This window comes from Urocitellus parryii, chromosome 1 (genome assembly GCF_045843805.1).
Source record: "Urocitellus parryii isolate mUroPar1 chromosome 1, mUroPar1.hap1, whole genome shotgun sequence".
NCBI lineage: Eukaryota > Metazoa > Chordata > Mammalia > Rodentia > Sciuridae > Urocitellus > Urocitellus parryii.
The window spans coordinates 130,132,691-130,146,664 of NC_135531.1; the positions used below are offsets into that span (position 1 = coordinate 130,132,691).

The 13,974-nt window shown below is 40.1% G+C and overlaps 1 protein-coding gene across 2 annotated transcripts in view; it reads left to right on the forward strand.

The window, feature by feature from the left end:
- Positions 1-3,844, forward strand: part of LOC113200744 (uncharacterized) — a 51,353-nt gene extending 47,509 nt beyond the window's left edge. The window contains exons 6-7 of one of the 2 annotated variants that reach the window (XM_077801453.1): positions 2,932-3,546; positions 3,715-3,844. In XM_077801453.1, the coding sequence (XP_077657579.1) occupies positions 2,932-3,546; positions 3,715-3,844 (745 nt within the window). Of the gene's footprint in view, positions 1-2,507 lie in introns of both variants that reach the window. The other variant, XM_077801455.1, reaches the window with a different exon arrangement.
- The last annotated feature ends 10,130 nt before the right edge of the window (positions 3,845-13,974 follow it).

Here is a 13,974-nt window from a genome sequence, read left to right on the forward strand (position 1 = left end):
AATCTCTAACACATGAGCTTTAGGGGACATATTCAAACCCTAGCACGTGGATATTTTCTGCTTATGCAATTTTACTGTTAAATCTAGCTATTGAGCTCATAATTTCAATTCTTTATCAGTTCTAGGATTTTCATTTGATTCTTTTGTTCCAATTGTGTGTTATAATTTTTAGTCTTGTTTTCTGAAATGTATCAATCACAGTTACTTTTAACTGCACATCTGATAACTCTGGTATTCCATCTCTATGGGTTTTTTTCTTTTATCTGTTGTTGTATCCTCATTCAATTTTTTGATACTCCTGATATTTTTAAATTGAATCTCTGACATTAGATGAGAAGGAACATAGGAACTCTTCATATTGTTTCTTCCAAAGAAGATTTGCCTTTTCCTCTGGTACACCTTTAGAGTATAAACAAACCATCTTAATCTAGCCAAGCACTAAAATAGCTAGAGGTTGAGTCCCAGTGTTTACAGAGCTTTTTCAGTCTCTTGTTTTTCCTTATTTCTAGAAGGGATTCACATATTTACTATAAACTTTTCTCTTTGGATGGTCCCAAACTATAGTTTTGGAATCCACAATGTCAAAAGACTATAGAAAATTCTGAATTTCTACTAAACTTTCTTCTTTTACCCTGGAAAGCTTAAGGATTAATCAAATTCTTGGTTCAGTTGCTTAGATAAAATGTGTATAGTTTATATAAAATGTGCAACTTTTGTATACTTTAAATCATCTCTGGATTACTTATACTATCTAATACAATGTAAATGCTATATAAATGGTTATATATATAAATTTTTTACTCTGTTGTTTAGGGAATAATGCAAGAAAAAAATCTATACATGTTCAGTACAGAAGCAATCATTATTATAAGCTTAACTATGTAGTATACAATCCATGGTTCATTGAATCCACAGATGTGTAACCTACAAATGCAGAAAAGTCTGACTATATTGCCAAACCTCAAAATATTAAAGACTTTCACATCTGGCCAATACAGAGTAGCTTGTGCAGACCAAATTTCTGCAAAAGATAACTAGAAAATATGAATTTTAAAATGTCTGTCTGAAGGCATATCACCCAAAGCATTATGATTTGGGAGAGAAGGAAAATACAGGAATATGATTCCCAATACCTAGTAGTCTTTTTCCTCAAAGAATTTCTTCTCTGGTAGGACTTTAGAAAGATAAACAGATATATTTTAAGGCTAAAATTTCCTACTCAGAATAATATATCCTTGCTCACAATAAGAATGGTTAAAGTTAAATGACAATGTAGTCATTCTGTGGTATCTGTAGGGATGGGTATCTGTGGGGAATCCTAGAATCAATTCCCTGCATATATCATTGTTATCTGACTATTCATCTTTCTTTTTCAGATAATTAAAGGTTTTTAAAATTACTGTTATTATTATATTTCTTTGTAAAGATTTCCTGGAGTTGAAAAAGGAGGTGATGAGAAAGGCTTCTTCTGAATAGAATTTTCCACGATTGTTTGCATCATCCATATTAGTATCTTGTCCTTAGCATTATGTTTCTTAGTACAAAGTCTTAAACAGACTTAAGTTAAAAGGTAGCCATTCACAAATTTAAGAAAAAAGCACACAACCCAGAATTTTTGTCAATAACAAGATACCCAGGAAACCAAGTGTAAGAATGTTGTTACATGAGAATTTTTTTTTTGGGGGGGGGAGGGCAGCGGGCCATGGGTCAGAGGAAAAGAATTATTTTGTTAGACAATTCATGGGACTGTTTCTGTAATAGAGTCCTTTTTCTAATGAATACTTGTTAACCCAGATTCACAGCCTTTCCTTCCGAGACATACTGGCTATAGCCTTGCAGATATTCTGCTTTGTTCTTAATTTTCTGTTCTTAAACATCACCATGTTAGATTTTCCTCATGTGGATATCACATTATCATACGGGTTAGAAGACATTGCTTCCTCACAACCAGTAGTAGGTCCTTATTTTATTAGTAGATATAAATGTTTCACACAGCCTGAAGAGCAGCTTAGCTTTTTATTGTTCATCTATATACTGAAATGAGTCTGTAAAATGTGAGAGTATTATAATTGCTCTTGATGTTTTTTCCTAGTTTTGTCTAGTTTCAGTGGTTTCCTTAGGCCAAATCTTTGTCTTAAAGACCATAGCACTAGAATAGAAAAGACAGGTTTTTTTTTCTTGTATGTTAGAATAGTCTGGTCTATATTACAGTCAGGTAATTTTTCTCTGATCACAAAGAAAACAATTATTGGTACTCTGGATTCTACCCCAGGCCCGTGACCTCTGAGATCAGGAAGAAACCCAAGCTCCCCTGCCTCAGACATGAAGTATTGATGAACCCCACCATAGTCCTGTGTTCATTTCTCTTTCTCTTTCCTTTCTTATTGTCATTTCTCAAAAAAGCTTCACCACAACCTCTTTGTTAAGCATTATTAACAGGTTCATAATCTCATGCCATCTTGAGGAAATCAGGTATAACAGACATTTTTATTTTTAATGTCTTTCAGACTGGATGACAATGCCTATGAGTAAGAAAACTACTCTCAAGGCAGATATTTCTAAAGATGAATTAGGTCAGTGGACAAGAAAGGAAAGATTCACCAGAGACAGTCACTGGAAATATGCTAACCTGTTGGAATGGCAGTGCCAGGAAGGTCAGGAGATCAGCTTGCAGCAAGTGGTCCTTACTCAACAGAACTCCCCATCCAGGTTTAGTGAACAGGAATGCAGTGAATCTGGGAAGGGTTGCACCCTGAGCTCCTCTCTTGTTCAAGACCAGGAATTTCAGTCCAGTAAAAAAGCCTTTGAATGTAGTAAGTGTGAGAAAGTCTTCTCTAAGAGTTCTACCCTTAACAAGCATCAGAAACTTCATAGTGAAAAGCTTAACACAAGTCAGAAAATGCATATTAAAGAGAAAAGATATGAGTGCAGAGAATGTGGGAAAGCCTTTCACCAGAGTACACACCTCATCCATCACCAAAGAATTCATACTGGTGAGAAACCATATGAATGTAAAGAATGTGGCAAGGCCTTCTCAGTGAGCTCCTCACTTACTTACCATCAGAAAATCCATACTGGAGAGAAACCTTTTGAATGCAATTTATGTGGAAAAGCTTTTATCCGAAACATACATCTTTCCCACCATCACAGAATACATACTGGAGAGAAACCTTTCAAATGTGACATTTGTGAAAAAGCCTTTGTGTGCAGGGCACATCTTACCAAACACCAGAATATTCATAGTGGTGAGAAACCCTATAAGTGTAACGAATGTGGGAAAGCCTTCAATCAAAGTACAAGTTTTCTTCAGCATCAGAGAATTCACACTGGAGAGAAACCCTTTGAATGTAATGAATGTGGAAAGGCCTTTAGGGTGAATTCTTCCCTTACAGAACATCAAAGAATTCACACTGGAGAGAAACCATATAAATGTAGTGAATGTGGAAAAGCTTTCAGAGATAATTCGTCCTTTGCACGACACCGGAAAATTCATACTGGAGAGAAACCTTACAGATGTGGCTTGTGTGAGAAAGCCTTCAGGGACCAGTCAGCCTTAGCCCAACATCAGAGAATTCACACCAGGGAAAAACCTTACATGTGTAACATATGTGAGAAAGCCTTCAGTGACCACTCTGCTCTTACCCAACATAAGAGAATTCACACAAGAGAAAAACCTTACAAATGTAAAGTCTGTGGGAAGGCCTTTATCCGAAGCACTCACCTTACTCAACATCAGAGGATTCACACAGGAGAGAAACCCTACAAATGTAATAAATGTGGGAAGGCTTTCAATCAGACAGCAAATCTCATCCAACATCAGAGACATCATATTGGAGAAAAATGACATGAATGAAGTTTATATGGAAGAGTTTTGAGACTCAGTAAATTAATTATTGAATATAAGATAACCCATTCTAGAGAATAAGCATAAAAACTTAAGTCAGGATAGTCATTGTATTTCTCGAGAGTCAAGGGTCACAATATCATGGGTTTTGAGACTAAAATTGCAAACACCCTTCCGTTGTTTAGTACTGGCCTCAAATTAATAGCAGTTTGGGGTTTTTTTGTTGTTGTTGCTGTTGTTGTTGTTGTTGTTTTTGGTACTGGGGATTGAACTCAGGGACACTTGACCACTGAGCCACATCCCCAGCCCTATTTTGTATTTTATTTAGAGACAGGGTCTCACTGGGTTGCTTATTACTTGGCTTTTACTGAGTTTGTCTTTGAACTCGCGATTCTCCTGCCTCAGCCTCCTAAGCTGCTGGGATTACAGGCATGTGCCACCAAGCCTAGCAAGAACCAGAACCCAAATGGAGATTTGTTAACAACATAAAAATAGGTTATCAGATTTATAATTTGTTAAGAAAATTATGAACTTATAAAATTTAAGATTCAGAAGTAAAAGAACAAAATAGTAAGAAAGTGACCCATAAGCATTTCATTCTACTGGAGTATTCTGTATAAGAGAGTTGCCTCCTCTAATGGAGCTCTTTTTTTCTCTCCTTGCCCATACTCCTGACAGCCAGTATAAATAAAGTGCAGTCATCCATTCACCAGCCTAGAAATCATTTAAATTATGCTTCCCACCTTCAACTTGACACCATCTTTTGCCAGATTTCCCAGGTCTGTCTGTCCGTGAGATTCTTACTGGCATTCTCCTGAGCCAATTCAACTGAAAGGTATGACCCTCTTCTGACTTAACTCCTAACTGTTAAGGAATCATGTCACTTCTTACTACCACCCTTGGGAAGTAAATGATCTGAGCTCTTACACAGTATGAGTCAGAATCAACTGAATTAGTTGATTGGAATCACAGAATCAACTGAATCAGTAATAGAATCAATATCCATGATTCTGGGTAATGTACCCAAATCCAACTTTCAAAACTCAGGATCTCAGTCAAGAGGGCAAAGTCTGATCAAAATTTTTTCGTTCCACAATTCTTCCTCCAGGTCTCAGCTTGATGCTAACCCTCTTCATTAATAATGGAGGATTTACTTGTGCAGCCTTTGTCCTCTGGCTGTGTTGTTCCACACACAATAGTCAGAAGTCTGCTGGGCTTCCGGTATGATAATCCCAACCATCTAGTGGTTGGTGGGGATTTCCAGCCACCTCTACTGTGACTTGCCATTTCCCAACGTGCAATTGACATAAGAAATGAGAGCCAGTTACAAAAATGCTCTAATTCTCTTTCCCTTGACTGAAGTCTCTGTGTCCACACTGCATTAGAGTATATTAACTACTCCCAAAATAACTGAACTGCTGTATCCTTGTTCTTGGCCAGGTTTGTTTATGTTTCTAAAGGTATGGATTCCATGTCCATAGGAAAGCAGGCAGTCTTGAATTTCTGTTTTTGTATTTGAAAGTAACATCTCCTTCATTTGGGCACTCTACCACTTTGAAAACTGTCCCATTCTGATAATGGTGAGCAATATATTGATTAATTCCATGGGTCCAGAAGTGGTCCACAGCATCATTGACATTCTCCGACCAAGGTTGTGGCCATATCCAAATTATGAGTGACACACTAATCCTGCAGGTACAGTTCTTTCACCAAATTAAATCCTTAGTGCTTTTGATAAAAATCTGTGCACTTTCACATGCATAGCTTATGAGAGCACTCTCCCCTTCTCCACCACAAGGAATGGAGGAACCTGTATTACTGCACCCTGGGACATGCTCCACAATGAAGACAGAACAAATTCTGGCAAGCAGAGGGACAGATTCCTGGTTTGTGAAGTGTTGTCTGTCAATCTGGGCAACCTTCTGGCCCCCCTAAATTTTGCACCTCTGCTTCAGATTAAAGAAGAGGATATTCAATATCATGTCGGACTCTAGGCTGACACAAACTCAGAAGCTTCTCTCAGCTTCCAAGCCCAATTTCTCTAAATTCAGCTCCTGGCTAATAAGAGCCACCTGTGTGTCGACTGACATCTCCTGTTAGGTGACCAGCACCTCATGCTTTTTCCCCATGCACGTGAAGCAGCATTTCAAGAGGTTACTTGGCATGGGTTATGTTGGGTACACACACATTCATCTGTAGCCTTGCATGACTAGCACCTCCAGATGGTACAATACGCCTAGAAAACCATGTTTTAGTACCATTATCTCTATGACCTGCCTGATCCTGTCACCACCACCTCCTCCCCTGCCTTTGCCTTGAATCCCTGGGAAATGCATTGCTAAGCTGGGTTCATTGTACATTTTGTTTGTTGGAAGCAGGAGAATCATTGCCACTTGGCATAGGCCTGTATTTGGGCCAAGGCCTGCTGACCAGGTTAAGAGCCTCCTGCATCTCCGTGACAGATCCAGGAGATGTATTCTATCAAAATGGCTGCAGTCTGAAGGCCCTCCACTGAGATTACAGTCTGCTTTCCCAGAGTACACCTCCTTCTGGTATGAGTCTTCTTGGAATCAGACTTCTGAGATGCCTGTTCATTCATTCATCCATATTTGGGGAACCACAAAGTAATGAAGTGGCCTGTTTGATATTCCTGAGCCAACTTGAATATATTTATGGTTAATAGTGCTTGCCTGGTAGTGGCTTTATTATATTCCATATGATTAACAGTTTGTTGTATGAGCTTCTTGACTAAGGGAATCACCCTTGCCTGAGCACTATTCTCTACTTTTCTAATTTGGGGTAGTATGGCTATCTGCCTAGGCATTCTGATCTGCCACAGCATTACTTTTGACTCAGTCCATAACCATGCATTTTTAAGAACCCAGAGTTCCTCAGCATGAGCTCTTCTGCCAGCTGACCTGCATGGCATGCAAGATTTTAGCAGTTACTCAGAAGAACTTTTCTCTGCCCCTTTCTGAGCCAGATTACTCCCAACACATGCAGGGAGTGCTAGGAAGAGCTGTTCACCCCATCCTTGCTTCTCTAGTCAATTGGCCACGTAGATACCCTGACTGTGGCAGGAAGTAAAGGACCATTATTGAGACCCTGAGGGTTTAAGGTCTCTAGCTAGTAATGTGCCATCTTCAGCAGCTGCCAGCCCACCTTCTTTTACCTCTCCACATAGTACACAAAGGCAGTTCCCAGGACACACGTGACCATGCCGTCTCAAGAGAAGCAGACCCAAGACACCTCCCCTATGAGAACTTTCCTCTCATCCTTCGAAGCTGCCTAGTGAGCAATTCCATCAGAAGGACTTGAGAAGGAGAGTCATATCTAGACTTGTTTATTCTTCATGTTTATGGGCTCCCATGAACAGCCATAAAACTGCTTGTTCTTTGGGGGAAGACTTGTTCAAATTTCCCTTTTCAAATTCCTCAATCCTCCTCTCTTAGGTCTTCCTCAACTCCCCTGACTGATTTTACAATGGGGTTCTTTCTCCCTTCCCCTCTAAGTTCACCTACCTCTAGCAGGAGCATATCCCTGAAGTGTTTCCTTCCTCCGACTGCTTTTTGTTTTGTTTTGTTTTAATTGTCTAATTTTTTTTTCAATATCTTCATTTATTTATTTTTATGTGGTGCTGAGGATTGAACCCAGCACCTCACACATGCCAGGCAGGCGCTTCACCACTGAGCCCCAGCCCTTCAATGACTGCTTTTTAAATGGCTCTTTTACTCTAAAGCAGACTCAGACTGTGCCTGAGCCTCAGAGTAATGCTAAATTATATGCCTTTCATTGAGAAAACAATTTAACTCACTCAAACATTAGCAATGCCCAAGCCTCCTGCTGTCTAAATTCTCTCCTTTCCTTCCTTTTCCCTTTGCATTTTTTCCTATCCTCCCATAAACTACTGGATTAGCCAGCAGGACAATGTGGAGACACAAAGATGTCACACCCTTCTCTGTCTAGCATGAGGTGTTCCATTCTCCTTGGCCAACCTCAACAGCACGAAATATATTTTTGGTAATATTTTCACTTTCAGTATTTTTATACCAGTTTGTGAAGGGGAAAAATTTACAAGGCCTGAGTGTTTCTCATCTCTTCTGTATTTCTTAGTTTGCTAATTATCATTCCCTGCAAGTACCAGAATTTGGTAGTTCTGACATATTCCTTGCGTTCTGTGTATCACACATCGCTATCCCCACCCCCCCAAAAATGTTGATGAACAACTATTCATCAGTGTGTCTTTATGAAAATAAAATGAGTAAAGTACTCAGTGGTCTACAAAAGTTGTACTTTTGTTTCCTGGTTATCTGGTTAGATATCACTAAAACATGACCAGAAGTCATATTTTTCAGTGTTTTTATCTCTCAATGGCCAATCTGTCTCCCCAAAATAACCATCTGTTTTTACCTGGTTCCAGAAACTATAGTGTTCAGGCTATGGATATAAAGAGTTTACCACCCATCACTGGGGACAGCAGTTGACATTTGAGGACATGCCTTGTGCCAGGTCCTGTGTAAGTATATAGTAATCCACTTAATGCTATTCCTACCATCCTTTCTTGTATTCTCTTATAAGACAGTTAATCAAATGTAGCCACAGGAGGAGACAGAGAACAGGCTCAAGAAAACAAAGTGTAATATACTCACAAGTGTATTAAAGACAGGCATGGCTCAAAATGCAAAGCCAAATGGGAAAACACTGGGGGTTCAGAGTCAGATGACAAGATAGAGAGGAAAGCCTTAGGCCAGAGCCTTTGTTGGCTTCTGAGGGGAAGGCAAGGCAGGGCAGGGAGAAAGGTTTAGGATTTCTTAATTTGAACAATGGTGGAGTAGGAGTACTCTCTGATTGCCTTGTTCCTGGCCCTTGGATGATTAAGGCCAAGGAACATTGCCTCAGAGGGTGGCTCTGCTTGGTTAATTTACATATTGAAGTCACACCTGGCCAGCCTTGGGCAGTCTCTCCCCAGCCATCATGATTTCTTTAAATGTTATATACAGAAAATAATATAAAATGTTCAATTTTTTTAAAAAATCAAATATTGATGGAAGACTTTGATATTTGTTGTAAGTCACACAGTTGGTAAATGATGAATCAAAGAGTAAACTCCAGATGATATAGCTCTAGGGCACCTCTTTTATGAAGTGTTGTAGGCCACATTAAAGAGCCATTTTGCTTAAGATGTTGGGGTGGAGCTCATGAGTGGGAGATTGTGTGGTGAGTCCTTAGTCTTACAACTGTGCTTCTGAGCCTGGCTTTGACACCACATACTTCTTCCACAAGAAGACCTTCTTCAGCCCTGGATTAACGTAGTGGAAAGAGTTCAAGGTGTCTTTCCAACCTTGAGAGTCTAGAAACCATGGGTTCACAGACATATCTGAGCCTGACACCATAGCCCTGTGATATTTCATGGGCACAGTCTGTGATAACCACAGCAAGTCCTGGGCCCTGGTTAGATGAGAAGGTTATTGGTAGTAATGCCTGTTTTGGAGGTGTTCCAAAAGAGAAAAACTTAGCCTAGTGGCCAGAAAAATAGAAATAGGAGATTATTTAATAAATAATGGCAACCATGGAGAGTATACAGTGGTGTATATGAATATAGTAACTGCCTTCATGAGCGTTAAGTGGGAAAGACAGATATTTCAAAAGGAAATACAAATAGGACTGGGGATATAGCTCAGTTGGTAGAGTGCTTGTCTAGCATGCACAAGGCCCTGGGTTCAGTCCCCATCACCACAAAAAAAAAGAAAGAAAGAAATACAAATAATTAGCAAGTAATTGTAGTATGTACAATGAGAAAATGGAATAGAATACTTTCAAAGCGAGTCCATTGCATACTGGTTACTTGCCTGAGTCTGGTGAGACAGAACACTCACAAGTTACATGAAAGGGGTTTATTACTTTACAAATAGGCACCAAGGGACAACAAATGTCTCGGATTCATGACAAATCCCTCTGCCAAGGCCCAGGAAAGCTCCCCAGGCAGATGGAGTCTCGTTGGTCTCTCTGACTTACAGAAGTTTTTTGCTCACCTTCTCTCTCTTCCTTTTTTCTTCTTCCCAAAATATAAGACTACATCAGATGTTCCTAAAAATATCAGTGTGCACTTGTTTGGGGCAGTGCATGTTAATTGCTCTGTGGTTCTGCCTATAAGACATTTTTAAAAGACATATATAAAAAAGGTTTCTGAAATGCACCTTGCAGGCATGAATGAGAACAGGGTTGTTTCAGTGAATGAATGTGCCATACAACTCCACATGTAATATACACAGAAAAGACACACACATAAAAGCCTATTTCTAATATATTATCAACACAGTAGCCAAAGTGGTCCTTTAAATTTGTCAGACCATTTCATTCCTCTCTTAAAATGCTCCAGTGTAACCCTACAATGTTTCCTCATCTCACAGTAAAAGGAAGTCCCATACCTATAATGGCCTGTGGGGACTGCACATATGTTCCCATTTTCTCATATGATGTTAGTCTGTGTGTATTAACTGGCTTGGCTATAGCACCTAGTTATTTAATAAAATGCTAATCTAGGTGCTGCTATGAAGGTGTTTTATAGATGAGGTTTGTCAGGTTGGTGGTGGTGACTTAGGAACAAAGCACCAAGCAGCCCTCTGGTGTGAAAGAAACATCAATCAGGCACCTATGGTACTGCCTGCCAATCAGCAGGGTCTCCTGGCCAATCCTGGATCTCAGCCAGTTCCCCTGACCAACTCCATTGGGACAAGGAACTCTAAAAATCCCTTTCCTGTCCCAAGCCCTTCCCTTCCTATCGTAAGCCCCATAAAATTCCAGTCCTGTGGAGCCCCCCCCCCCCGGCCCCTGCCACCAGGCTTCTCCTCAGACCCTTCTCCTGTCCACTCTGTCAGTCTGATAAGAGTTCTGCCCAGGAGTGAGTCTCAGTAAAGCCTTGTTCAGCGGCCTTTTAAAATCTGCCTCCTTTGGTTGCTGCTTGTTGCCTGAACTTACAGGGTTAACATCTCCAATCAGTTGATTTTAGGCAAAGGAGATCGTGCCCAATAATATGGTGGACTTCATCCAATCAGTTGAAGGCCTTAGCAGCAAAAAATTGAGGTTTCCCAGAGAAGAAATTCTGCCTCCAGGCAACAGCATCAGTTCCTGCCTGAGCTTCCCTGCCCTACAGATTTCAGACTTGCCAACCCCTACAATCATGTGAGACAATTTCTTAAAAGATATCACTTTACATTATGTGTATACATTAGTTTGAATGTGTTCATGTGTTGGAAAATGAATCTTCAACATAACAGTGTTGAGATGTGGGGCCTTAAGAGGTGATTAGGTTAAGAGGGCTCTGCCCTTATATTGAATTAATGCCATTATTGTGCTCATGGGGTAGTTATCAATGGATGGGTTCAGCCCCCTTGTGCCACCCTCTTGCCCTCTTCCTTCTGTAATGGGATGACACAGCAAGAAAGCCCACATCACATGCAGGCCTCTCAACCTTGGGCTTCCCAGTCCCCCGAACGTTTAGAAATCAACCTCTGTTCTTTATAAATTATCCAGTCTGCGATATTCTCTTATACTAGCACAAAATGGACAGAGATGATAGATAGATAGATAGATAGATAGATAGATAGATAGATAGATAGATGATAGATGATAGAATGTAGATAAATAGATCCTCCTGGTTCTGTGCCTCTGGAGAACCATGACTGATATCTCACCTTCCCTCTCCTATGCCATCCAGTCTCTGCTGAATCTCCAGACACACCAGGCACACCCCGGCTCTGGGGCCTCTGCACCCACTACTACATCTGCGGGGTGCCCCCATCCCCAGAGATCCCCATGGATGACTCCTCACCTCTGAACTGAAGCTTCCTCTGGACACTGTCAAACTTGCTGCCTGTCCCTCTAGTTTCCCATCTACTTAGGCTACTCTTCTGTTCCATTTTCCACAGTGCTGGTCCCCTTCTAACATACTATGTGATTTATTGATTCATATTGTACATTGTTCATTCTTTTTCCCTATGACTAAGGTTTAAGTCCCTTGAAGGAAATAAGCCTTGTCTGTTTAGTCCACTGAATAAGCACCCAAAGGTACTTATGGAATAGTAATGAATGAGCAGTCAGTGGGAGTCAGTGATTAGGGGGTCCTTGGGTGTGAGATTGAGTCCTGAACCTGCTCAGCTATGAGGTTTGATTAACCAGTGGGGTCTCCATGCATGAAGTGTGGTGGAACTGGGAGAGTCAGCGGATATGTGAGGGTGGTAGCTGGGGCATCTGTGCAGGGATCATTAAGGAAGCTGACTAACTGTGAGAGAGGTGAATGGTCTTGCCCATGGTCACCTGGCTAGTGAGCAGCAGAGCTGGAGTTGATCTCAAGAAGTCTCAACCACCATATAATACAACTTCAAGATGTGAAAGCTGAGTTAAGGAAGTATAGATTGGCAGAGGCAAATGAGACTGATTTTCCCCTGTCAAATCACATTGGGAAAAATAACTCAGAGGTTGATACTACAAATTAATTCAATGTTCATGAACTTTGGTAGAATAACCTGAGAGTACTTAATCCAGCATATCTATCAGTGAACTATACCTGAGGCTAGGATCCTCTAGATTAAAGTATCCTTCCTGCTATTTCTGTTTGGTTTTTTTTTAGTATAGCTAAATATTAGAATGAATCACAACCAGATTGTGGTGCTAGGAGAAGACTGGGACTATAGCAATTGGTCACAGCAACATGATGCCATGGAACAACTATTCTGATTCATATGTAGGATGAATAAGAGGGGGAAGATACTGAAAGTAGAGGACTAGTTAGTATCCTCCACCACAGTTGCTATAGACTTAATGTTGTGTCACCCCAAAATTTCAATGTTGAGAGCCCAACCTCCAATGTGATTGTGTTAGGAGGTGATTCTTGAGGGAGGTGATTAGGTCAAGGAAAGTGGCACTAATCCCTCATGAAGGGGATTAGTGCCCTCATAAAAGAGCCTTCAATATATAAAAATTTCAAAGGAACAAAAAATGCAATAAATGTGACAAAACTGTGTAATAAATGTGTCCCAAAATTCACACTGATGAAAGTCTAAGAACATAATTAATATTAAAAAGCTCTCAGGACCCTAGATAAAGTTGTTATGGTAGGTGAAGTTGGCATCAAGATGAAATTTTATTTTGCCCTGGGGAACTCGTGCTGGAGGAAAAAACTGTAATTATGATAAATATGGATTAAGCCTCTAATTCAAAACTCCACTTTCACTAGAACATAATTTATACCTGGGAGAAATAATTCAAGGGCAATGATGAGAAAAAGCTTTCAGGTTATAACTCAGCTCTTATTCAACAGAAGGGAAACCATACTTTGAAAAAATGCAACTTTATTCAGGAATTAGTTTGATTGAACATCAGGGAATTCAAAACTAGGCAGCAAAAAACTATGGGGAAATCTTTAGGGTGTTGTCGGGCCTCCCATGAAAACACACAAACACACACACACACAAAGATGAAAGAAGGAAATTTTATATACACTGAATATGGAAAAGCCCTCTTATAGAAATTATCCCTTTGAAGTGCATTGAATTCTGAAAGGAGAGAAACCCCATGAATGTACTAAATATGAGAACCCCTTTAATAATAGAGGATGCCCCACAGTACACAAAATAGTTCATGTTGTGGAGATAACCTGCAAGTAAACTGCATGTGACAGAGCCCACAGAGGAAGTGAGAACTCATTCAGAGAGTTCCCATCAGGGACTAGGGCACTGTTCAGTGTTCAACAAGTAGAGCATTTGTCTAGCATGCACTAGATCCTGGGTTCCATCCCCAGCACCTAGGGAAGAAAAAACAATTACCATCAAAGAGCCAGGGAGGATGAGGGTAGGGAGTATGTGAAAATCTTTGGCCAAAAGCCAGAATAAATAAGAAACCTCTCACATTGGGGAGAAATTCTAAAATGCAGTCAACATGAAAATACTTTTACTAAGAAGTCATTCTAACTTTAAGTCACAGAGTTTAGAATGGGGAAAACCTTACAAAAAACATGTTTTAAAGTGTCTACAGGAGGCTGAAGCAGGAAGATTTCAAGTTCAAGGTCAGCCTTGGCAACTTAGTGAGACCGTGTCTCAAAATAAAAAATTAAAGGGCTGGGGATGTAGCTC